Below are 26928 nucleotides of genomic sequence, written 5' to 3'. Positions count from 1 at the left end.
ATTATCAGACATCAGGAGGAAGGTCCTATGGTGAGGATAAAGAAGGTGTTGGGAGGAGGCCATGGGGAAGTAGCCCAGGGAGTTGTAGCTGTCGCACAGCTGTTCCAGGAGGCACTCTAGACAGCTGCATTCCACAGGGCCCTGGGCTGGAACCCGGAGTAGAGGGCGGGTCTGGGTTCCCCCCAAACCTCCGAACTGCTGATCAGCAGAGGAGGAGTTGACCTGGACTGTGGGTTCATGTAAATGGCCAAACTGAGGTCTGCTGTGAATCTCCGAAGCGAGCAAATCCGCCAATAAGCGCAAGACCCACCAGGGTAGAGGAGGAACTTTGTCACAACTGGTGTGAGAAGTGTGATTTGGTGTGTACAGCGTGGCGGAAGGAGGGTGTTATTTAAAAAAAAAAAAAAGAAAGAAAAGGGGAGCGGGTTTTTTTTTTTTTTTTTTTCACCACAATGGAGGATATTAGTGTGGGCACTGATATAAGCCTTGGCTGCCCAGCAGGAGGCTACCTGTGTCCAGGCAGCCGCCCAACAGGAGACAGTGTGACTGCAGCAAGAGACTAATCGCCTGCTGATGGACCAGGCTTCTCAAAACTGCGCTATGTTGCAGGAACTGGTAAACCAGGTAAAGGCCCTTTCAGGGCTGAACCACGGCCATGATGGGACACAGATCATGTGGGCCAGCAATTGGCTGCAGAAAATGATGAGGGAGGACGATGTAGAGGCATACCTCCTGGCTTTTGAGAGGACAGCCCTGTGGGAGACTTGGGCCCGAGAACAGTGGTCTGGCATGCTCACTCCATTCCTGTGTGGGGAGGCCCAGAAGGCCTACTATGATTTGCCTGAAGAGGCTGCGGCAGACTACCCCCAGCTGAAAGCGGAGATTCTGGCCAGATCTGTGGTAACGACCGCAGTGCGGGCCCAGCGATACCATGAGTGGAGGTACCAGGAAAACAAAACCCTGCGGTCCCAATTATATGACCTCATCCATCTCGCATGAAAGTGGTTATGAACTAAGTTCCGGAGTCCGGAGGATATACTAGAGGTTCTTGTCATCGACCAGTACATGAAAGGACTACCACCAGACCTACGCACCTGAGTAAGCCAGAACGAACCCTCCACCTATGACGAGGTTGTTGCGCTGGTAGAAAGGCGAAGGACGGCGAGGGAGCTGACCCGACCAGTTAAGGAAGAGGAGTTAAGCACCCGGGTTAAACTATCAGCACCAAGCCCTAGACTCGGGTGACTGGGCCACCAGGAAAGCCAAGGTGGAAAAAGAGAGGGGTGGAAGGCCCACCAGAAGCCACAAAGAGTCAGAGTACTGAGGGAGAAGAGGATCATGATGTTAGAAGGCCCAAACCAAGAGACTGGGGAATGCCTAGGGCCCCATACAGATGTTACGCCTGCAGGGAGTGGGGACACACAGGTGCACAGTGTCCCAATGCTGAGGAGCCTTTGCAGTGTAACCTGGGAAACTGGGCAGATCCATGCTCTCTAATCAACCTTGTGGGGGTCTCACTAACCCCACATATGTACACCATGTGATGAAGTGGGACTGTTCTTAATGTTTCCTCTGAATACTATAGGGGTGTGTGACAGGTTTCAATCGGTCCACCGAGCCCCTGGGGGCGATGGAGAGCTATGGTCCCACGGGTAGGCCTTAGTCACACCTTTCAGGCGCTGGGGAATTAATGGAAAAGGTGTGCCAGCACAGGTCGGCGGCGTGCCCCTCGGGCTGGGGGAGCGCTGGCATGGGTCGGCAGGGCGCGATTCTGCTCCTCAAGGCAGGTTGGCCGGGGTAGGGGAACTCAGGCCCACCCACCTCCACTGTGTTCCAGCCCAGGGCCCTGACAGTGGTGGGAGGCGAAGGTCCCGCCGCTGGGTCAGCGGGGGGCCATCCGCGCCCCGCTGACCAAATACACCCACCACACGGTGCAGTTCTGCCCCTGGGCTACTTCCTACCCGGTCTCTCAAGCGGGCCTCTCCGGTCCCTCCAGCTCGTCCAGGTATTCAGCTGCTGGCAGCTCCTGCTCCCCCTCTGTGTCGGGCTCACGCTGGCCCGGGCTACCGCCTGGCCCCTCAGGGTACTCAGCAGCTGGCAGTCCTGGTCGCCACAGGCCTTCCTCCCAGTCAGGTTCCTCCTGGCCTAGGGCCTCCCCTGGGTCGGCAGCAGGGTCTGGAGGGAGCAGCCTGTGTCTGTCTCCCTCTCTGGTATTCTCCTCACTGGGCAAAGGGCCCCGCCCTTTGTACTTCCTGTCCCATCCCTCCCTTTCCGGGGATTGGCGTAAGCTTGGTCTGGCCCCGCCCACTCAGGCTGAGAGGGTGGCTCTTTACACTCTGGTGCGGAGGGAAGCCACCCTGGCTCCCTACAGGGTGCCTCAGTTTCCCCTATGCATTTCTTAAGTCTCTAGGTGGTGGGATAAGGGAATGTAATTGTTGCAGAGCAAAGGGCCAGGGTACATAAATGGCCGACACTCTGTCTCCTGGCAACTGATGGCCTGGGCCCTTCCTCCCTCCAAGGTGATAGCTAAAGGGTTGGAGAACAAAGGAATCAGGTGACCTCCTGGCCCAGGAAAGAGACAAAGCCCAGAGGAGGAGGGGCTGGAGGGGGAGTCAGTTTGGGGATGGCTGGGGACGAGGAATGAAGTGCAGACGTTTTGTCTGGCTCACTGCCCCCGAAAATGGACCTGGCTGAGGGGTCCTGTTCTCTGTACCTATAAGCTCTGTTTTAGACCATGTTCCTGTCATCTAATAAACCTCTGTTTTACTGACTGGCTAAGAGTCACGTCTGACTGCGAAGTTGGGGTGCGGGACCCTCTGGCTTCCCCAGGATGCCACCAGGGCGGATTCACTGTGGGAAGCGCATGGAGGATGCTGAATGCTCTGAGGATGCTGAATGCTCAGAGGTCAGACCCAGAAGGTGGAATCCATGTGAGCTTTTTGCCTTGAAGATAGTCTGCTAACAGCGAGGAGACTTCCCCAGAGTCCTGCCTGGCTTTGTAGGGAGCAGTTCCAGAGTATTGTCCGGGGACTCTGTGACACACCAGACCAGTGAAACTAAATGGGGTAGAGACCATGGCACTGGTTGATTTGGGGAGTGCTATCATGCTTATCTCAGGGAAACTAGTGAAGCGTAGTCAGTTGCTGCAGGCTAAATGTACGGGGATAACATGAGGCCATGAGACAGTTAGTTACTACCCCATCCCAGTAAAAATTGAAATCCAGGGGAACACTACTGAGGTAGCAGCAGGTGTAGTCCCTAAACTCCCATACCCGGTGCTCATAGGGAGGGACTTCCCAGAGTTTGGAGACTGACTCGCAGTAGGAGGATTGGAGAAAGAGGGGAACCCTGAAGTTAGTGAGGCATCCACAGTAGACTGTCAACCCCCAGTCTTCTCTGAAATATCCCCAGATTTGTTTTCCATTCCCAGGCGGGGTAGAAAGATGAAAAGGGAAAGAAGGGCAGCTAAGGCCTTGGGAACCCAAATACTGACGCAAAGCCAGAGGGTCGCTCTCGTAGGCGGACCCGAGCAGCTGAAAAGGAGGCCACCCAGGAGGGAGAAGCACCCAAGTCTGACCCACACCCTAACGCCTCTGAACCAGTAGAGGCAACAGAGACTGGTCCCCTAGATCTAGGGCACATTAGCCCCGGGAGAGGAAATTTTGGACAGGACCAGGCTGAAGACCCAAGGTACGACAACATTAGGAAGGAGGTGACCGAAGTAGATGGGGTCCCCGTGGAAAGGAAAACCCGGGGACCAGGACCCTACATAATGAAGAAGAATTTCTTATACCTGGTTGCACCAGTACAGGGGCAGAAGGTACAGCAGATCCTAGTACCTCAAAAACACCAGAATGCTGTATTAAGTCTTGCCCATAGTCATCTTTTTGGGGGGCATTTGCGGGTAGAGAAGACCCTGGCACGGGTCCTGCGATGATTCTTCTGGCCCAGAGTACATGAAGAAGTGCGGAGGTACTGTGCGTCCTTCCCGGAGTGTCAGCTGTATAGTCCCTGTCCCCACTTGAGGGCACCTTTAGTACCCCTTCCCATCATCGAGGTCCCCTTCGAGCGAATAGCCATGGACTTAGTGGGACCCCTGGAGAAGACAGTCCAGGGCCACCAATATATACTTGTCTTTCTGGATTATGCTACTCGCTACCCAGAAGCCGTCCCCCTGCGGAACATGTCCTCTAAAACGATAGACAAAGAGCTGGTGGGGATCTTTGCCTGAGTGGGGCTACCAAAGAAGATATTAACAGATCAAGGAACTCCATTCGTGTCGAAGCTAATGAAGGATCTCTGTACGCTGCTCCATATACATACCCTGAGGACTTCGGTCTATCATCCACAGACCGATGGGCTGGTAGAAAGATTTAACTGAACCCTCAAGGCTGTGATAAGGAAGGTGGTAAGTCGGGATGGGAAGGATTGGGACACTCTACTACCTTACCTTGTGTTCGCCATCCGGGAGGTACCTCAGGCCTCAATTGGGTTTTCCCCCTTTGAGTTATTATACTGGCACCACCACCGTGGCATACTAGATATCGCAAAAGAAATCTGGGAAGAGGAACCCAGTGAGGAGAGAAATATAATTGACCATGTGTTGCAAATGCGAGACCGGATAGCCCGGGTCACCCCTATTGTATGGGAACATTTGGAAAAGGCGCAGGAAGCCCAGTGAATCCATTACAATCGCCAGGCAAAAGTCCAACAGTTCCAACCAGGGGATCGGGTGATGGTGTTGGTACCCACAGCAGAAAGCAAGCTTTTGGCCCAATGGCAGGGGCCCTATGAGGTGGCTGAACCCATGAGGCAAGTAAGCTACAAGGTGCGGTAGCCGGGACACCGAAAACAAGAACAGATTTATCACATTAACCTCTTGAAACCTTGGCACCAGCAAGAGGCATCTGTAGTGGCTCAAGAGGCCCCAATCCAGGGAAATAACCTACATGAGCAGATCAGGATATTCCCTGATCTGATACCGAACCAGAATAAAGAGGTAACTGAGATGACCAACCGGTACCAGGATGTGTTTTCAACCAAACCAGGCTGGACCACCGAAGCATATCACCACATTGTCACAGACCCTGGGGCAAAGGTAACTTTAAGGCCCTACCGGAGCCCGCGGCAAAAAGGGAGGAGATCAAGGCAGAGGTAAAAAGGATGTTGGAACTGGGAGTCATAGAAGAGTCCCACGGTCAATGGTCGAGCCCGATTGTGTTGGTGCCCAAACCCAATGGCACCACTAGGTTTTGTAATGACTTTCGCCAGCTGAATGAGAGATCCAAATTTGATGCATACCCCGTACCCCATATTGATGAGTTAGTTGACTGCCTGGGCAATGCCAGATTTTTGACCACCCTTGATTTAACAAAGGGATACTGGCAGATTCCCCTTGCCAAAGAGGCGAAAGAGAAGACAGCATTCTCTACACCAGAGTGTCTGTTTCAATATACTATTCTTCCTTTTGGACTGCATGGGACACCTGCCACCTTCCAGCGTCTTATGGACAAGCTCCTGCGGCCCCATACCAGTTATGCAGCTGCGTACCTGGATGATGTGATTATTCACACCCCTGACTGGGAGACCCACTTGAAAAAGGTGGAAGCGGTACTGGACATGCTAAGACGGGCCAGCCTCACAGCCAACCCAGCCAAGTGTGCTATAGGGCTAGCTGAGGCTAAATACCTTGGCTACATTGTAGGAAGGGGCACAGTCAAGCCCTAACTAAACAAACTAGAGGCTATCCAAAATTGGCCCCGGCCGAATCGGAAAAAGCAAGTCTGGGCATTCCTGGGTGAGGGGGGGTACTACCAGCGATTTATTCCCCATTTCGCTACCAGAGCGAGTCCCCTGACAGACCTGATAAAAGCCAGGGGTCCGGACATGGTGAAGTGGACTGACGCTGCGGAGACTGCAATCACAGATCTACGGACAGCCCTCTGCAGTAACCCTGTGCTTATAGCCCCAGACTTCAACAAAGAATTCATTTTACAAATAGATGCATCTGAAGTAGGATTGGGAGCTGTCCTATCGCAGATGGTCGGAGATGAAGAACACCCAATCCTCTACCTCTGCAGGAAACTCCTCCCGAGAGAGCAGAAGTATGCCGTGGTTGAGAGAGAGTGCCTTGCTGTGAAATGGGCCATGGAAACAATACGTTATTACCTGCTAGGATGACTGTTTACCCGTGTGACTGACCATGCACCCCTCCAGTGGATACAGCGAAATAAAGAGAAGAACACAAGGGTGACCAGATGGTTTCTGTCCCTACAACATTTCCAATTCACCATACAACACCGGGCTGGAAGCCACCATGGCAATGCAGATGGCTTGTCACGGGTACACTGCCTGACATCCCAAGTTGGCTGTGGTGTTGAGCAGAGGTGGGGGATATGTGACAGGGTCGGGCCAGATGGCTACAGGAGAGTGACAGAAGGCAGATATATTAGCCCCAGGTTAAGTAGGTCCCTTTTCCCTGGGTAAGGTAACACGGAAGTTCCAGAACAATCAGGAACTTTCTGGAAACAATTAAGACAGACAGGCTGATTAGAACACCTTCAGCCAATCAAGAAGATGCTAGAATCAATTAAGGCAGGCTAATCAGGGCACCTGCATTTAAAAAGGAGCTCACTTCAGTTTGTGGTGCGCATGTGAGGAGCTGGGAGCAAGAGGAACTAGTAGCTGAGAGTGAGAAGGCGTACTGCTGGAGGACTTTTTTTTTTTTTGAAGCAGAAAAGAATTTTATTTGTGTAACACTTACAAAGAATCACCAAAAAGGATAAAGCAAAACTATGCAACAAAACAAAAGCAAACACAAGGTATAACACAGCAGCCTTCAGGAGGGAGAAGTGTTCAGGCTAGCCTGGGCCCAGAGCGGGGGGTCTTCCTCGACACTCGTGGTCTTCCACCCTCCTGAGTTACCTGGTGGCCTAGAGCGGCGGGGCTTCCTCGACACTCATGGTCTTCCACCCCCTCGAGTTACCTAGTGCCACGCCCAGTGTCACTGATTATTCCTCTCCTGAGAGTCCCCGACAAGATGGGCACGGCTGCGGGGTGGGCGGTTTGGGGGTGGGGGCGGACGTACACCCACGTGTGATAGGACCCCTCGTAGGTGACCGTGATGATGGTATCCACAGCGGCAACGGCTGGGGCCTCTCATTCTTCCCCTCAATCAAAGGGTCAGACAGAGGGAACCAGGCGGGGTCACCGAGCAGAGAACCTCAGACAGCGCCCACCGCTCCTCGAAGGCATCAAGGGAGTCGGTGGACGCCGCCCAGAGGAACTCCGCCCGGATACGTGAATGTACTGAGGATTGGAAATAGGCCCCAGAGCTACAGGAGTGCGATAGAAGGGAGAGATATCGGTCCCAGGTTAAGCAGGTCCCTTTTCCCTGGGTAAGATAACAGGGAAGGTTCCAGAACAATCAGGAACTTTCTGGAAACAATTAAGGCAGACAGGCTGATTAGAACACCTGCAGCCAATCAAGAAGGTGCTAGAATCAATTAAGGCAGGCTAATCAGGGCACCTGGGTTTAAAAAGGAGCTCACTTCAGTTTGTGGTGCACATGTGAGGAGCTGAGAGTGAGAAGGTGTACTGCTGGAGGACTGAGGAGCACAAGCATCATCAGACATCAGGAGGATGATCCTATGGTGTTGGGAGGAGGCCATGGGGAAGTAGCCCAGGAAGTTGTAGCTGTCGCACAGCTGTTCCAGGAGGCACTCTAGACAGCTGCATTCCACAGGGCCCTGGGCTGGAACCCGGAGTAGAGGGCGGGTCCGGGTTCCCCCCAAACCTCCCAACGCCTGATCAGACACAGGAGGAGTTGACCTGGACTGTGGGTTCATGAAAACGATCAAACTAAGGGCTGCCATGAATCTCTGAGGTGAGGAAATCCGCCAATAAGCGCAAGATCCACCAAGGTAGAGGAGGAACTTTGTTACAATAGTCAGTATTCATAGCTTCAGATACAAAAATGATACTTGCATTCAAATAGGATAATCATATTCAGCAAATCATAATTTTTCCAGTGACACCTCTCATGATTTATTTTGTATGAAATGCATAAATATGCCATAATCATATCATAATAATATCACTATGAAGAATATGGGGTGCAGTGTCACAGATGTCTTACTAGATACTCTCATGAAGGTGGAACACACAGCAAGCAATTATCATAAGAGTCAGATATTTCTCATCAGCTTTCAGCCAAGACGGAAGACATCTCCATCTACCTTTCAGTCTCCCAAGTATACATTCCACTGTCATTCTGCAACTACCAAGATGACAGTCTAACAGCTCCTTTCTGTTATCCAAGTGTCCTGTAAAAGGATTCGTCAACCAGGGAAGCAGCTGGGTCTCTAAGAATGACTAGAGGAATAGCAACGCCAGCAATGTTCATAGAGATCATAGAGTTCATAATGTGTGTTCAAAGGCCAGATGATTCACAGTGAAACATTTTGATTGTGGACAGCAGATACTTTAACACAAAGCAACTCAGGTTACCAACAAAAAAGCTGAAGTGTAGACAAGCCCTTGGTCTCTTCAGCCCAAATCCTAAAAGGAGTTTAGGTTTCTAACTTCCATTTATTTCAATGGCCATTAGGATTCTAAATACCTTTGAGGGTCTGGGCCTTTGTATTTCAATTCTCCAACTGTACGACGGGGATAGCAGCACTGCCCTATCTCACAGATGGGCTGTAAGGATAATGATGGTGAGGTGCTCAGATAAATCCCAGAGACAGATACAGGGGCAGCTGCCATTTTGTGAGGCAGAGTGCACAGAGCCAATGCCAGGCAAGACATACTCTCTGCTCCCTCAGGAAGATGTTACTTTCTTGGTTTGCTGCTTTTCCTTTATTCTGACTCTGTTTAGGCATCTCCTTTTTAGGCATTCTACTGCCTTCCTGTTTGAAATGATCAGCACAGCTCCAATTTCAAATACACTGCCTCCGGTCCAAACGTTATTTCATGCAGGTCAAGGAGGATACAGTCAGTGCTTTAGGGCAGATCCTCTGCCCTGTTCTGCTCACTTTGCACTGCGCCACTGGCACAAAGGGAGCAAAACCCACCCACATGTCCCGTGCAGAAGGTGTAGAAGCAGTGTAGCTCCCACACCTCCTTTCCTCATAATCTCTGACACAGAGGTGGTGTTGGAGGTGAAGGGGAGAGTGGCTGGGGTAGGATGCTCTACCATCCCAGCTAATAATGAGTCCTTAGGGGCACACTGCCAGATGGTTCAGTTAGCGTTGCCCTCAGACTGCTCTAATCTGGGCTGGGATCAGGGAGCCATGACTGGCTGTTGGTTCTCAGCTTCTTCTCCTTTCTCCCCCTTTCCTGAGCTGCTCTGGATAGCAGTGTACATAGGAGCTCCTCTAGAGTCAGATAGAGCCAGCCAAGCTCCCATCCTACTCTCCTTGCAGGTCCTACACCCAAGCAGGGAATGCAATGGAGAAGCCAGAGCTGCTCTCCTCTCTCCTGTGACACTGCTGGCAGACAGCAGGGGAGTTGCTTTGCAGCTGTACCAGGTAAGGCCCAGCGAACTCTCAGGGGGCTCCCATCAGAACTGCTGTACGGGAAGCCATGGGGAGGCAGACAGGGAGGCCAGGCACAGCACCAGACCTGATTCAGACACTTCACTTCCAGCATAAAGGGGCTGGCCCAGAGAGCACACTGCCAATTTGTTACCAAACCTCCACTATCTTCCTAACACTGTTGCCTTTGAAGCCCTCAGTTCAGAGACTTGAGGGTAACCAGTAGCCCCTGGGCTATGGTTGGACAACATTGCTCTGCAAAATGGTTTAAAAAAGCCCCCAGACATTAACATCAGCTTCTTCAGCTCAAAATAAGCAAACAAGGGAAACAGATAATCCTTACTACTGTTAAGGAAAAGTTAGCATATGTGACTCCATTTTGGTTTGGAGACCACCATTGTCTAAAAGCAAGCACATCATGCACCAGGAGGAGTGTTCCTTAGATACTGCATTCCTGTGAAAACGCTCCCCCTTGTTTCCAGCCTGTCTCGACTCCCAGTTTCTGTTCTTTGTCTGTTCCTAACTCCCTGCCTCCTGGCCTTGATGTGAGCCTCCCATCCTGATAAGAAAGGCTACTGGTGCATTGCTTTAGGACCATGTTGTGTAGTTGAAGTAATGGTCTAGCACGGGGAATGTACCTAGCAGGGATAGGTGGTAGATAAGGGAAGGGTTTGTCTATTGGCTAAGGTTTCCGATGCACGAGGGCAACATGCTTTGCTAAAAGATATATAATATCTGTATAACCTGCATTCGGTGTCCCCTCCTGATTAGCAGGGGGGCACCACGCTCGAGCGTAATAAACTTAGTATCTTTGGGAACTCTGCAGTTGTGGACTTTGTTCGTGTGCCTCAGCCTAGACTTGAACTGTGCGTGACCTATGGGGTATAATTTGCAGCAGTTCCTGTGCATGACCTGTCAGGTATAATTCGCAGCAGTTCTTGTGCGTGACCTGTCAGGTATAATTCGTAGCAGTTCTTGTGCGTGACCTGTCAGGTGTAATTCGTAGCAGTTTTGGCGACCACGAAGGGACTCTAGGCTCACTCCAACAAGCGAGACTACACTCCTCCTCTCGGACAGCTCCAGCTGGCACAGGGGGAGTTCACCTTTGAGAACTCCGAGGAGCAGGGGTGTGAGCCGTCGCTTAGGCGATAAGGTGGCACATTTGGTGTCCTTTTTGATAGCCCATTATGGGTTCTGGGCAGAGTGAATGGCCCCCTTTGGCTGAAATTCTCGAGAACTGGGGGAATATTTCTGGTACCCATGGGTTAGGTAAAAAATAAAAAAAAAGCTGTAATCTTGTGCAAGGTTGAGTGGCCAGCACTAACAACTCAAACACCTTTCGAATGGCCACCGGATGGTTCCTTTGCTGGGGAAAAATTAACAGCGCTTAGGAAAAGGTTGGAAGACAAAGCTCCAGCCCAGATGGATTATTGGTGTAACCCTTCTGCCTGTCAGAGTTGACAGCAACAAGGGCCGGGTTCAGTATCTAGGGGTTCCATTCCAATAACACAATGCAAAACCGGCTCGAGCCCCTACCCAGTGACCTGGGACAAATATATACCTCCCCCGCTGGGCGCCTCCAAGAGGCAATACTTCCCCTCTCGCAAGCACATAGTCTGAGTGTAACAAAAAGCCTTTTAATAACAGAGAGAAACAATGTGGCATTATGTTGGGGAAACACCACCACCAGGATTCATAACACAACCCATGAGCAAAAAACCCACCCCAAGCAAATTGGGGCATGTCCTTTCCCTTTAGTTCTTGAGTCCAGCAACCCAAAATCACCCAAAGTCCCAAAAGTCCAACGACCCAAAAGTCTCTGTCCCTGGTCAGGGCAGCCCCAGAGTCCAAAAGATTATCTGCAGAGTTTTACTCCCCAGTCTGGGTAAAAATGTGCCTGTGGGGGTGGGGGGGGGAAGAGAAGAGGTAAGGGGCACCTTACGTGACCTGAAGCTGACTACCCCACAGCTCCACAGGGCTCCGCTCCGCATCTCACGATCGCCTCCGCTCTGCTCCGCTACACTGTCTCACAAACGGCTCCGCTCCGCTCACAGTCCCGGAAACTGCTCTGCTCCACCAGCCACTCTGCTTGCCGTCCCGCAAACTGCTCCACCATATATTTTCAGGCGCCCCCACTACTTAACACAACACTCAGTGATTTCAGCTCTTAGTAGGTTTAGCTCTTTTGTGATTTACAGCTTGTAGTAGGGGAGCCTCAGTGCTGGTGCACCATTAGCCCAAAGTAAGCTCAGCAGCCTGTAACTAGACTCCTAATAGAATCAAAATTAGCTCTGATATTCCACAGTAGAGAGAGAAGGAAGTGCAATTAGCATGTAAGGCCCTTACCAGGGGGCCCATGCCACCAAGCATTAATACCTATTCCTAGCCCCTCTCAATTCACAGAGTTTTGAAACCCATGTCCCTTGCCTAGCGAGTGCTGCTTAGTTGATGGCGAGTCCCTACATCATAACAAAAGGCCAAGTGCAGTTCCACTGTCCTTGATTCCCATAATCAGGGTAATAACAATTTATTCTTCCTGTCCCAATAACAGAGAGACTGGGGATCCCACAGCAGCCAAAGTGACCATTGGGGCAGCTATGGCCTCATTCTAGGTGGGGTGGGTGTGCCTATGCAAATGAGATCAGCCCCTGAAGTTCTTTTCCACAACTTGCTACACCTCACCACCAGATGTCAGGATGGAGCTCATCCTGACTCTGCTTACATTGGTATGTGTGGGACAACTGGGCTTATGCGCGTGCGAAAGGACGTCCTATTTCCTCCTCCTTTTCTTATTCATCTCAGGGGTCTCCAGCCCCGCTCTGTGCTATGCCTGCTTCTGCCCCTCCTCCGGCTTACCCTCGGCTTTCTGACTTATGCCCGTCACCTCCTTGCTTGCCAATTGGCCGTGCGTTCTGTCCAGGTGACAAGCCTCACGGGGGAGGATTCGGGTAGCCCTTATGAGTGAGAATATTTAAGAGATGAGACCAGGAGGGCTGGGGGGCTAGTTAAGAAGCCCACCCTCCTTGTTAAATTGATAGTGGGATAAAGCTGGTGCTCATGGAAGGACAGTTCAGAGAGAAAAACAGGATCAGGCCCAAGCGGGCAGGCAACAGATAGATTGGAAAACAGGAAACTTGGAGGGCATAGTGGAAAAAGAGGAGTAAATAATTACAGGAATGGGAAACGTAAATCCCGGAATAATACTTGGAATGGTAAAATCTGAGTTGATTGGGTGTCGTTTTGGGAGATAAGCAAGTGATTTAAGAAAGGAAAGTAAGAAGTTAACTCTGTAGTTGCTGGAAAGAATTAAGCAGTTAAACTTTGTGAAATTCTAGGAAAAAAAGAATTCTTGGTTTCTTTGCAGCCATTTTTGAGAAAAATGGGCCCTTTTCTAAAGGAATGCAATTATACAGTGCTACTTAATTAATATCTTATCAGGCTCCAAGGGGCTACAATAGGTGGTGTCTTCCTTTTCAGGTCGCTGTATGTTTGACAGCAGGAGTTAAAAGTAAAAGGCAATCAAAAGTCTGGTAAAGTTTATTGTGCCCTTTTTAAAGTAAGAATCTTTAAGCTGTGGATCTAAAAGCAAGCCGAAAAGCATTTGTTTTAATGTAAATTACCTAACTGATAAGGTAGAAGCCACTGAAACCTGGGCTGTCTATGAAACAAATACAAGAAAATATGGGTAATTCCTCTGTTTTGCCTGCAATTAACAAGAGTATTTGTATAAAAAGGAGATATTTTAAGCAATAACTGACTGCCCAGAAGGGGTAGATCTATGTTCTTTTTGTCTTTCAGAAAATCAGAGAAAACTGATGCCAGCTGAAAAGCAATTCAACCTATCATGAATTTACTGGCACAATAGGAATTATGTTCTGTGTTTTGTGTTTGTCTTGTGGCCAGAATTGCTGTGTTTAATTTTTCATAGGACAGTTTAGTTTAAAACTAAATAGAAGGGTTAAATCAAAATGCAGTATCTAAGGAACACTCCTCCTGGTGCATGATGTGCTTGCTTTTAGACAATGGTGGGCCCCAAACCAAAATGGAGTCACATATGCTAACTTTTCCTTAACACTAGGGACAATGAAATATGGGTGGGCAGTTTGCACAGTATGCAGGAGGAAGATTAGGATGCAACACAGTCAGCCACCATCCCAACACAAATGCATGCATACATCATCAGTAAGGCTATGTTTTAGTCATGGGTATTTTTAGTAAAAGTCATGGACAGGTCATGGGCAGTAAACAAAAATTCACAGCCCGTGACCTGTCCATGACTTGTATTATATACCCCTAACTAAACCTTAGTCTGGGTGCCGCGGGTGCTAGGGGAAACGGCCCAGGGGGCACCACAAGTGCTGGGTGGGGGTGTTTCCCAGGATCCCCACTGGTGCTGGGGGGGGGCAGGTGGCCTGGGACTCCCACTGGTGCTGGGAAGGAGGGTTGCCAGGGCAAGCATGCTTCTCCCCTGGCTCCGCACAGTTCCCCAGAAGCAGCTGGTGCATCCCTGCAGCTCCTAGGGGGAGGGAAGGCAAGGGGAGCGCTATGCGCTGCCCCCGCCATGAGTGCGGGCTCCACAGCTCTCATTGGCTGAGAACTGCAGCCCGTGGGAGCTGCGGGGGCACTGCAAGCAGGGGCAGCATGCAGAGCTCCCTGACCCCTTTGCCTAGGAACTGCAGGGACATGCTGGCAGCGTCCGCGGAGCCCCCCACACCCCTTGAGGTCAGCGCCACTCCTCACCCCAACCCTGTGCCCCAGCCCTGAGTCCCCTCCCACACCTAAACTACTGCTGCTGCTAGGGGGAGGGGTGTGCGGTGGCCTGAGATTGCCCCAGCAGCAGCGAGTGCGGCCAGCCCAGGAGCTGCCCGAGCTGCTTGGGCAGCCCTGGAGCCAGCTGCACCAGCCGCTGCAGAAGTCATGGAAAATCACGGAATCCATGACTTCTGTAACCTCCCTGACAAACACGCAGCCTTAATCATCAGCCACATCTCAAAAGACACAATGTGCCACAGTCAGGCCACCACCAATGGGAGTTCAGGATGCAGAAGTGTGTTTGGAGCACTGGGCATGTGTATTACGAGGCGCGTGCATTATGTTTCAGATTTCTGCTGTGAGATTGTTTGCTGTTGTCCTGATTTCCAGTATTGCCAACCCCAAACATTCAAAGGTAGCAAGTCAGGCCCCACAAAATCATGAGATTGGCTTAAAATCACGAGATTACAAAAACAATAAATTTGAGTTCTCTTTGTTGGTCTCCTGGTTTCTGATTCTTTAGCGGGCTTGACCGTTCCAAACTTTCCTCTACAACACCCTGCCCCACCCCATGGGGGAGGACCCCCACCCACCCTGCAGCATACGAGCCCCCAGCCCCTTCCACTCTCACCCCACCCTGCTCTGCCTCAAGTGGTAGGACGGAGCCGCCCTCCGAACCCACCCCCCCGGGAAGGACTGGATGGAGCCCACGCGGCCCGCAGGTCCGGCCCCTCCTGGTTTCCATGGTGACCGGAGCGAGGGCGCGCGGAGTCACGTGAGGCAGGCGGAAGCGGAAGCAGGCGGCCGGGCTGGGGCCGCCGGGCGGGCGCTGAGGAGAACCGGACGGGTCCGTGCCTGGCCGCCATGCCCAGCCCCCGGAGCAGCCCGTCCCGCCGCGCCGCGCCCGTCCCCAGCCCGTCCCGCCGCGCTGCGCCCGTCCCCAGCCCGTCCTGCGCGGCCGTGGCGCTGCGCTCCCTGCTGGCCGCCGACCTGCGGGTCTCCCGGCGGCTGGGCGTGTGCGCCGGGGAGCGCTCGGCCTGGGGCAGCGCCAGGCCCCTCCTGCGGCTCCTCGAGGTGTCCGGCCACGGCGTGCCCTGGCTGGCGGGCACCCTGTATGGGCTGGGCCGCAGCGAGAGCCCGGCGGGCCGCGAGGTGCTGCTCAACCTGCTCTTCGGTGAGGGGCCGGGGGAAGGGGCGCCTCTCCCCTCTCATCACGGCTGGCTCGGGGCCCAGGCTCATCGGAGCAGCGGGCAGGGAAGAGGCTGAATCGTCCCCCCCTGCCCTCCCCATCACCTACCTAAGAGCTGCTTCCCGAGAGCCCAAGCTGGGGCAACTCACCCAGCAGGGCGTATCCCAGCCAGCCGTGATCTGTGCTGGTATCCCAGCCATGCCACTCTTCTGCCAGCTTCCCAGGGCCCTGCCTCCCTGTGCCCCAGTGCAGGGGCTGCACTCAGCAGGGCTGGGAAACCAGTGTGCCATGCAACCCCTGCCCCATGGGGATCTGCCAAAGCTGCTACCACAGAGACCGCTTCAGCAAGCTGGCTGCCAGCTCTTCCTGCATCTACACGGTTCCCTCGTCATGGCAGTCTAGGGATTCTGACTCGTGGTCAGTTCAGGCAAATGTGCCTTCAGTCATCCTAGGGACACAGCACTTTTGGGGCCATCCCGAACATGCCTGGGATGAGATGTCAGTGTTCTGAAAAGGTGGCACATGCTTTCTTCTGTTTCTATGAAACAGCTGTTCTGCCATATCTGGGCAAGTTCTGATAATCTAGATTTATATGGCCATAGTGCTGTGAGCTAGGGTACACCCGAATCCTCCAGCTGGAAATCCTAACCTTCAGTGCGGAGTCCAGCATGCAGGGTTTCTGGAAGTGGCTTAAGTGGATGAATTTAGTATTTATTAAAGTAATTGAGGCAGTAATAGTGCAGCTGCCTCCAGCTCAGCATGTAATCATAGTCTTGGTTGAGTCACTCAGTTGTGCCAGTGAACCTGAATCCCAGCCTTCAGCACGCCCTGGTATTACAGCTTCCAGACCCTCCCAGTTGGAGACTGCCTTTCATCCCAAACTATGTGGTGGTTTTGCAATGCATGCAAACCACTTTCATCATCACTTTATTGTCCATTTCGTTTTCAGTAGCAGCAGCACAGGAGCTGATGCCAGCTCCCTATAGCTCAGCATGTAATCACAGTTCAGGGAAGGCTACGTTTTAGTCATGGATATTTTTAGTAAAAGTAAACAAAAAAATTCACGCCCCATGACCTGTCCATGACTTGTACTGTATATCCCTAACTAAAACTTGGGCCAGGGGAGTTCTGGGAGGGCAGGCTGGGGGTGCTGGGGCGGTAGTCTGGGACCCCCACTATTGCTGGGAGGTAGGCGGAGGCACGTGGCCTGGGACCCCCGCTGGTGGTGGAGGGTTGGCGGGGCTGTCAGGCTCCCTACCCACTCCGTGCAGCTCCCCAGAAGTGGCAAGCATGTCCCTGCAGCTCCTAGAGGGGGGCTCAGCATGCTGCTCCTGCCACCAGCACCGGCTCCGCCACTCCCATTGGCCAGGAACCTCCGCCAATGGGAGCTTCAGGGACGGTGTCTGCAGGCAGGGGCAGTGCACAGAACTCCTTGGCCCCTCTGCATAGGAGCTGCAGGGAAATGCTAGCCGCTTCCAGGGAGCCCCCTGAGGTAAGCGCTGTTCTGCATCCCAATCCCCGGAGCCTCTTCCCACACCCAAACTGCTGCTGCTGCTGGCCCCAGGGCTGCCGGGGAGCTCGGGCAGCCCCAGAGCCAGCCACGCTGACCGCTGCAGAGGTCATGGAAAGTCACGGAGTCCATGACTTCCATGATCTCTGTGACAGACATGCAGACTTAATCATAGTCTTGGTTGAGTCACTCAGTTGTGCCAGTGAATCTGAATCCCAGCCTTCAGCATGCCCTGATATTACAGCTTCCAGACCCTCCCAGTTGGAGACTGCCTTTTATCCCAAACTATGTGGTGTTTTTGCAATGCATGCAAACCACTTTCATCACCAATTTCATTTTCAGTAGCAACATCCCAGGAGCTGATGCCAGCTGTGCCGTTGCCCATGGTATAAACACAGTGGACTGCTATGCCTGCTCACTTGAAAAGATTGAAGGGTCATTGGGGTAGTAGAAACTCATCAGTGTTTGTTTGAATCAGCTGCAAGCTCGTGCAGTACCATATCCTCTGGCTCTGATTCAGAGTTCCAGAATACAAGTCATAAGGTCATTCTCTTGCTTTCAAGCTAGCAGGGACATGGAGGCTCATGCTGGCTGAAGAAGCCAGAAGGTCAGGCTCTCCATGGAATAGCCTCTGTGTTCCTGCTATCTTGAAAGCAAGAGAATGACCTTGTGACTTGTATTCTGGAATTCTGAATCAGAGCCAGAGGATATGGTACTGCAAGAGCTTGCGGCCGATTCAGACAAGCACTGATGAGTTACTACTACCCCAATGACCCTTCAATCTTTTCAATTGAGCCAGACGTAGCAGTCCATTCTGTTTATAGAATGGTATCTGTTGTGGGACTTCTGAAGGAGGGAAGGAAGAGCGGGAATGAAGAGGATCTCAGGGTGGAAGAAGAGGCGTTCTCTACGTATAAACCATCCTATCCTGGCAATTCCTGGCCTGCCAAAGAATTATGCTGAAAATGAGCTGTTTTCCGTTGGTCTTAAATGTGCATTCATAGAATCATAGAATATCAGGGTTGGAAGGGACCTTAGGAGGTCATCTAGTCCAACCCCCTGCTCAAAGCAGGACCTAATCCCCAACTAAATCATCCCAGCCAGGGGTTTGTCAAGCCTGACCTTAAAAACCTCTAACGAAGGAGATTCCACCACCTCCGTAGGTAACCCATTATGATGTGTAAGTAAGAATCTAGAGCTAGGAAAAGAGGTAACAGTTTAGAACAGGAATCCTTTCATCCCTTCTGAAAAAGGGATTTGTGGGAGCCCTGAGCTGAATGGTGAGCGGAAATGTTCCACAGAGGAGAAAAGCACTGTGGCACAATGAGCCAGATCTTCAGCTGGTGTAAATTGATGACGATCCCTTGACTTTGAAGGAGCTAGGCTGACTTACACCTGCTGACAATCTTGCCCAGTGAGTTTGGAGGCTACTTGTGGAACAGCGAAGGGCATGGTACTGCACCAAGCCCAAGGTGGCACTAACATGGCTGTAGGTACACACAGATACACACATAGCCAGGAAACCTATGCTATATTCTGCCCACATATGTGTTTTCATCATGCAGATGGAGTTGGTGCTCATCCTAAATATTTTGTTTGCTTATTACTTTGACTCTGGGTTTCAGTAGCAGCATTATTTATCCCTGGGTTATTTTTGGTTAATTTCTATGACACACAACATGGAAAATGACCCCTTTGTATTTATCTCCTAGCTTTGGTGCTGGATTTAGTCCTGGTGGCGGTGGTGAAAGGGCTCGTGAGGAGAAGACGTCCCACTCACAACAAGATGGACATGTTTGTCACTATCTCTGTGGACAAATATTCCTTCCCATCAGGCCATGCTACCAGAGCTGCCATGGTGTGCAGATTTGTCCTGCACCACCTGGTGCTTGCCATTCCTCTGCGGGTCCTGGTGGTTCTATGGGCCATCATTGTGGGCATCTCCAGAGTCATGCTGGGCAGACACAACGTGACAGACGTGGCCTTTGGCTTCATCATGGGCTACATGCAGTACAATGTGGTGAAATACTTCTGGCTGTCACCTCTGAGTGCACCTGCTCTCTTTGCAGCGTGGAATCAGTGATGGCCATAATGAAAAGGAAGAGGCACACGTTGCAGTGTCTTATGCTGCTCAGAGAGCGTGAACCGGGACTGGATGAAAGAATCGTCATAAGCCTCATCTGACAAGCAAGACTGACAATATCAACAACATCATGCTTCATTCTGCGGGATATGTGGATTCAGGTTGGGACAAAATGAGATCTGTTGGAAACTTTCCTCTACAACACCCTGCCCCACCCCATGGGGGAGGACCCCCACCCACCCTGCAGCATACGAGCCCCCAGCCCCTTCCACTCTCACCCCACCCTGCTCTGCCTCAAGTGGTAGGACGGAGCCGTCCTCCGAACCGAATTCTTGGTGCCATCTTGCTCTCAATGTGCTGCTGAGCCAAAGCATGTATCAGCCCATACGGTTGCACTGGCCATCCCAGGATACGATCGCTCCACATCTCCAGGTGCTGTAGAAGTCGGACGGAGATCTGCATACTCACCAAGCAGCTAATTCTTATTTTCTTGGTATTTAAGAACATGCATCAGTAAGATTTGTGGTTAGTAGAAATACCGTAAATCAGCACACAGCAGAGGATGCCTGTAGCATAGCTGACTTACTATCTCATATAGCAGAGGTGGGCAAACTACGGCCCGCGGGACCGTCATGCCCGGCCCTTGAGCTCCCGGCTGGGGAGGCTAGCTCCCGGCCCCTCCCCCGCTGTCCCCCCTTCCCCCACAGCCTCGCTGCGCCACGCCGCCAGCGCTCTGAGCGGCGGGACTGGCTCTGGCCGGAAGCTCTTGCCGCTCTGAATGGCATGGTAAGGGGGCGGGGAGCAGGCGGGTTGGATAGGGAGCAGGGGGCGGTTGGATGGGTCGGGAGTTCTGAGGGGGGCAGTCAGGGGGTGGGAAGTGGGAGGGGGCGGATAGGGGGCAGGGGCCAAGCTGTTTGGGGACGCACAGCCTTCCCTACCCGGCCCTCCATACAGTTTCGCAACCCCAGTGTGGCCCTTGAGCCAAAAGGTTTGCCCACCCCTGTCATATAGCATAAATAGTAGATGTGACTTCTTATAAATATTGTTAGATAGTTACTTCCTGAAAACGGTCCCTCTGTGCTGTAAATGTACTAATTGGTGCTGTTGTGGCTAATTAATAGTGGGTGTGCCCCCTAGTGGCTTTAGTACATTATTCTGACTCGACCCATTTGTGGGGTGGGTGCACTTCCTCTGCTGCCTCTTCTATAACGTTGAGATTACCAAGGTTTTGTAAATCGATTCTTTCTCCTTCTGAAGCAGCCTGCCCCTCGCTTGCCAGCTACATTCCAGTTACAGAGCTTCACTTTGTCAAGTGGGTGGCTGGTTGGAAAGGTGAAGGCATCTGCTTTTGAATATCTTGGGAATTGGCAATTTTGGGAGTGGAAATGCACAAATAGGGTTCTAATAAAGTGTGGAATGAGTACTCTGGGGTGTCTGTACCAGCTCTCCTTTAGGCAGGGTGCAGTTTGTCTCTGCAAACAGGAAAAGGCTGTCCTAGCAGTTGGGTAAGCAGAGCTCCCTTTCATGTATTCTTCTGTCATCAGAGCAGGGCATTCAAGCACAGTTACTCCCTCTTACACCTCAGTTGAAAGGCAGACAACATGCAAACAGTTAATGCCACATGAGGATACGTGGTGTAGACTGCTTAGGTCTTTAAAAATAAATAAGCTCCATTGAGATCCTGATCTCAGGTATGTAGGCCCCAATTCAGCAAGAGGCTTCAACATGTTAGCCGGTGACTATTCCCATTGATTTCCATGGGATTATCCATGTTCTAAAATTTTGGTATATTGGTTATAGCACTGCTGTCCACTACAGAAAAAAACCCAATCAAAATAACAGTGGAAGTGATGTGTGCCAAACTATATATTTTTTATTTTTCTCTATTCTATGAAGCTGATTGTATCTAAGCAAAATCAGTTCTACAATAAATGGAGCTCTACACTTGCTGATACAAATAGGAAAGAATATAAATGTTGTCGTGTAGAGTGGTGGTGAAAAGGAAATTAACAAAGTAGCCAAAGAGGCAGAAAATAAATTCTTTAGCTAGTGCACTGGTGGGAAGTTCTTCTGGGTCTGTTAGGCCTCCAACAAGGAAGAGCTATGCAAATAGTTTCTTTGCATAGCCAGTGAGGAGGAAATACCCACTAGATAGTTATTCTTTTGGGGTTGTGGAGGGAAGGCACAGTGTCTGAATTGAAAAAAGAGATTGCAGAACTACTTGAGAAATTAAATTCCCAGGGGCATATTGTATTCATGCAAGAGGTCTGGTGGAAAGAAAAAACTAAGGTCACTTAAAAAACAAAAAAGTGCCATGCAGTGTAATGTATCCTTAAAACCAATTACTATACCAGGAGTACTAATGATCTATTCCAGTATGGCAATTCCTGTTTTCCTAAGCAGCTGAGAGATGTACAGATAAAGGGGTGGGGGGAATATTAAAGTAAAAATAACAAATCTGTGATCTAGCTCTGCATTCCTCCAGTACATCAGTCATGTGGCCTTGAAGATGAACATGTGTAGGAATGTGTGGAGAACTCTCTTGTCCTTATAAATCTAATATAAAGGATGTGACACCACAAAGGTGTATTATGCTATAGAGTTACCTCCAGAGATGAGTCTGTAAAGCTTTCTAAGATCCCCGAATGCACCATATGGTAAACATACTTTGGAATAGAAACAAGACTTCTGAGCTTTGTGAGTTAGTATCTAGCTTGATGACTTTGTGGTGCCAGGTTGTGTAAAAAGTCTGCAGGTGAGCAACAGTGCTCTTGTCTAAAAGGTAAAGATTGTGACAGGGGAGAGGATGTGAGTGCCATTGCCTTGTTCAGGAAGGATGAATTCAGACTGGAGCAGGTGCATAGAAGGGTTACTAGGATAATCAGGGGAATGGAGAGCCTGTCTTACACGAGTTTCAGAGTAGTAGCCATGTTAGTCTGTATTTGCAAAAAGAAAAGGAGTACTGGTGGCACTTTAGAGACTAACAAATTTATTTGAGCATAAGCTTTCGTGAGCTACAGCTCACTTCATCGGATGTAGCTCACAAAAGCTTATGCTCAAATAAATTTGTTATTCTCTAAGGTGCCACAAGTACTCCTTTTCTTTTTGTCTTACACGAGGAGACTAAGGGCACATCTTCACTACAGAGCTAAATCAGCACTGCTGCAATCGATGCAGCGGCATCGATTTAGCAGGTCTGGTGAAGACATGCTTAATTGATGGGAGAGTGCTCTTCCGTTGACTTCTGTATTTCACCTCCCTGAGAAGCATAGGGTAAGATGGTGGGAGAGCATCTACCATGACACAGCACAGTGTAAACACCGCGGATCTAGGTACATTGACTTCAGTTACATTAGTCACATAACTGAAGTAGCATAGCTTAGATTGATTTGCCACAGTAGTGCAGACCAGGCTTAAAAGAGCCTGACTTGTTTAGCCTAGCAAAAGTCATGCTGAGAGGGGATCTGATTGCTCTCTATAAACACTTTAGGGGTAAACACCAGGGAGAGAGAAAAGCTATTTAAGCTAAAGGACAGTGTTGACTCAAGAAAAAACGGGGATGAACTGGCCAAGAATCAGTTTAGGTTGGAAATTAGAAGAAAGTTTCCTACCATTAGAGGAGGGAGGTTCCAGAGCAGCCTCCCAATAGGAGCAGTGGGGCAAACAACCTAACTAGTTTTAAGATGAAGCTTGATAAGGTTATACACAAGATGATCTCATGGGGTTGCCTGCAATAGCAGGGGACTGGACTCAGTGACCCAGGAGATCCCTTCCAGTCCCACGTTGCTACGTTTACAGATGTAATTAGCTCTCCAATTTTAAGGCAATTGGGCGATAACTGACCTCGCTGAGAAGATACAGAGATATTAGAGCAGCTGGTTTCTTGTCAATGGTCACATCCCAACCTCCATGCAAAGAGGGTGAAAGCATTTCATTCCGAACTCTGGTTTTGATGCTCTCATAATTTAGGCTTTAAATTGCTGTTTTTCTGCTAAGCTAAAGTGAATTCACTTGGAAAGCTTCAACAAGATGATTTTAAGCGAGCCTTGGAGTGTGCACTTGTCCCTTTTAGTCAAATACTAGATGCTGTTTTCATTCTTGTGGCTGTGCAGGCCCATTTTTCCTAAAATGTTTTTTGCTCCACCTGTTGTCATCTGAAAAGATCCTGCAGCGGTCCAGAACAAGTCCACAGAACCTTACATTACACAATGACATTACACAATGCTACTTATGATGTAAAAATCAGTGTGGACACCTTACCCTTGTCCATCACTAGTGCGAACACAGAGATGAACACAGCCTCCATCCCTGTCCAGATTGGAAAGCAGAGGAGTGGGGTCAAAAAATCCATAGAATTGAGATCTAGTTGGACTTGTCCTCATTTCTGTCTTCTAAAAAGAAAGGAAGTTCTAGCAGTGACAGTAATTGCCATATTTTAGAGTAGCAGCTGTGTTAGTCTGTATCCGCAAAAAGAAAAGGAGTACTTGTGGCACCTTAGAGACGAACAAATTTAAATTTGTTGGTCTCTGAGGTGCCACAGGTACTCCTTTTCTTTTTGCAAGTAATTGCCATAGTTGGTAGCTAATAGCTAGAGATGGTTTACTAAGCAAGTTTATACTCTCAGCTTGTTCTGACAGCTGTAAGGAGACTGTCAGAGTGTAATCTATGAATTAAAGATAGTTTTGGGTGCCATGCCTGCGAATCTTTATGGCTTTCAGATCAGTTTTCTATATCTTAAAATGCTGTGCTTTGCTTCCTCCCCCCGTTATGTGAAAGAGCCACACAAACTGTAGGGAAATGGACTCTAACCAAAGTGCTGGTATGTGTACAGAATGCAGGTAGAGTACACAAACAGAAATGTTTGTCTCTGATGCTTCAGTGGCTGTAATCTTAGATATTACTGGCTGTTTCCAGAGAGGGGTGAATTTTTGTTTTAAATTGAAAGTGTCCCTTTAGCAATCCCCGTCAATAGTTTGTCTGACGTTCACTGCAGGATATCATTTGTCCTTCTGTAAAAAGTTTGGTATGAACATTACAAGTTCTCTGTGCCTTCACTGTCTGGGTGACTCTTAGGTGTGCGCCAGAATCACTAGCAAGAGAGTGACTATATCTTGCCAAAAGATACAGGACAGAATAGGAACTAATTCTCCATCCTCCTAAGGCCCCTTTACAACACTCTGGTGGCATAAAAGGGGCAGAATCAGGCACTGGGAAGTAATCCCTCCATAAGGGGGTTTCCCCACTATTGCAGCCCTACACCTCTCCACTCCAACAGGTTATAGACATATGGGACTGTGTCAACTCCAGAATATGGGGAGTCCAAAGTTGGCTAAAGCTACTTTCTCCCCCTGCCTCCCTTCCTGTTCCTGCGCTCAGCTCTGGGGAATGAGGGACTTAGTGCATTCGATTTCTAGATATAGTGGAGTAAAATGTGGCCTAAATAGTTGAAGAATTCTAAGATGTTTACATTAAATTCCTTTGAGTGTTTTTTTTAAGTATGTATTAACTCTAGAACCCTAAAGGCCAATATCACATACTATCCTACATTTTTATACTTATCATCATTTGTAATATTGTCAGAGCTTAAAAATAAAATGTCACAGCCAAGGCTAACACTGTTAGCTTAGCAAATTAAGCGCTTGTCTTTTATTGGAGCTTGAAATGCACCTAATGTTCTTATTTACTTTGTGGACTGTGTGTTGTACAATGTGTGATGGCTACAGCTCTGGGAGTGGGGTTTGTAAACCTCAAGCCCCCTCTGCTAGGTACAGTTCTGTGTACTTCCTATATAAGCAATGCCTATTTCCCCAGCTGTATGTTAATGTTTTTAGTGTGTTGTATGTTAACACGGTCCACCTTGTGGCCACCAGTTTTCAATATGGTCAGACTTCAGGGCTGATTAGGCCGAGAGTGGTCAAAACCACTTTAACCCCACATTGAAATCTTTGAGGAATGTAACTTTTCACAAAGGCCTTGGCCTGGAAACAGCATGTTCTTAGTGCTGGATTGAAGGTACAAACATCTGATCTACTGCTCCCAAACCAAGAAGACTATGAAAAGCACAAAGCTGCCAGCCAGGACCTTTGCTGCATAATGATGCATGCAGCCCATTTACCAGCTAATGTCCCAAACCACATAACTCAGCAAAACTGTCTTCATCCAAAATGCCACTAGATTTCCTTGCTAGAACAGAATTTGCAGTGTTCTCATTTGAAACGCGTTGTCGCAGCTCACTTAACTACAAGAGTTATTGTCTGTCAGACCCATCCATGCAAGGAACTAGTTATCCAAGTGTTTAAATAAAGTGGATTATTTACTGTGGTGTAAAGCTCTTGTGTATATTACTGTGCACTTATTTTGAGCGTGGAGAGCTCTCATCCCCTCTCCAGGCCTGCAGAGAAATGTAGGCAGCACTTAGCCATCAGCATAGTGATTTATAGCAATGTAGTCAAGCTGAATGTAGTGACCTCAGGTTGTATTTTTCAGCTCTTCTCTGGTTTTAAGTCTTCCAGTGAGTTTTAATAAGGTGGGAATGTGTATTCATGCATATCTGTGACGTATGTTTTTCTGTGTATTGTGATTACTACTGTGGAATCAAAGATGCCTTGTTTAGATTAAAGGATCAATCATTCCAACTCACCATGGCTCATGTGAGCTGATGTTTCACGCTCCTCTTTCCTGGTTTGCACAGCTGCCACTTATAACACAAGGTAAATGGTCTGTCAGTCCCCTCATGCACACCCTGCTTTAAAGCAGTCACTCCCCATGCTTCCGCTTCCCAGTGATTCCTGTCCCCATGCACCTCCCCTGCCTCCTCACACTCCCCTCTCTCCTTCCCTGTCTCATGCAGGAGGGGAGAGTTGGCACAAGACCTGGAGCCTGTTGTCAAGGTGGCCGTCTCCTCTGTATTCCTGGGGTCCTCTCACCCAGGCCAGAGAGGGGACTGCCAGAGTGGGTGGCTCAGGCTGCCTGGATCCAGCTCCTCTATGGGTGGCCAGAGGGGAGAAGGAGCAGAAGAGTTTTTGCGCTGCTGTGGAGGAGCCATGTAGACATGGAGCAACCAAGTGGTAGCAGGCACCCTTGTGTGGCACTCCCTGCTGGGGCTGCCGCCAGCATTTATTACACATCTGCTCTTGTCCCCAGATGCCCCTGCAAGAGGGGCCCTGCTCTACCCTGTGCTGATGTACAGAAAATGTCTCCCGCCCAGAGCGTTAAACATCCCCAAACCTAACCCACTCCTGAGATTCAAAATATTCCCAGGGGGAGCTGGGAAAGCCCAGCCGTTCTTTCACCCACCTGCCTTGCTTTCAACCCCATGTCCTTGTCCACCGTGGGCTTCTCTCCCCTCCCCTCTTCTGAGGGCAGTGCAGCTGGGCCAGCCCTTTGTTCATACCTCGCTGTGGGCTGTGTTCCCCCAGGAACTGGATCCAGAAGCTGCTTGGCTATGTCCAGCTGTGTGGCCTTTTAAAGGACGTGGGGGAACTATGTGGCTATCGCACCGGGAATCTGGGGGAATGGGACCAGCAGGCTATGCCCTGGAGATGTTGGGGTGGATTAGCAAGCTGCTGCTTATCCCAAGGGACGTTACCACAGTACAGTAGGTAAAGGGTATGAGGGAGTAGGGTCCATAGGGATGGCTAGAGGTTGTGGGGACGAATAAGGATCAAGGGTGGGAGAGTCATAGGTTTGGCTAATTCAGCAAAGCTTTCTAACCGCCCCTGCCCCTTTGGATGCGTAGATGGATGCTGAGCCTGTTCAGGATGGCTAGCTGTGCTCATCAGCTGCCCTTTTTCCTCAGGAGAGCCGTCTGAGTCATCCATAAGCAACAGAGTGGATGAGTTTGGCCTCTGTTTGCATA

At 50.1% G+C, this 26928-nt stretch overlaps 1 protein-coding gene across 1 annotated transcript; it reads left to right on the top strand.

Moving 5' to 3' along the window:
* The first annotated feature begins 15115 nt into the window (after positions 1 to 15115).
* On the top strand, positions 15116 to 25709 carry PLPP6 (phospholipid phosphatase 6). The gene is made up of 2 exons (XM_037907810.2): positions 15116 to 15462; positions 18700 to 25709. Exons 1-2 carry the CDS (start codon positions 15153 to 15155, stop codon positions 19068 to 19070), a joined length of 681 nt encoding a protein of 226 aa, XP_037763738.1. The 5' UTR covers positions 15116 to 15152; the 3' UTR covers positions 19071 to 25709.
* The last annotated feature ends 1219 nt before the right edge of the window (positions 25710 to 26928 follow it).

Source organism: Chelonia mydas, chromosome 8 (genome assembly GCF_015237465.2).
Source record: "Chelonia mydas isolate rCheMyd1 chromosome 8, rCheMyd1.pri.v2, whole genome shotgun sequence".
Lineage (NCBI taxonomy): Eukaryota > Metazoa > Chordata > Testudines > Cheloniidae > Chelonia > Chelonia mydas.
This window is presented reverse-complemented; position numbering and strand designations above follow the sequence as displayed.

Excerpts from the sequence above, each read along its gene's own strand:
- PLPP6 (XM_037907810.2), top strand. The coding sequence starts at position 15,153 with ATGCCCAGCCCCCGGAGCAGCCCGTCCCGCCGCGCCGCGCCCGTCCCC. Across the intron at positions 15,463-18,699 it reads GCTGCTCAACCTGCTCTTCG|CTTTGGTGCTGGATTTAGTC; the intron begins GTGAGGGGCCGG and ends TTTATCTCCTAG.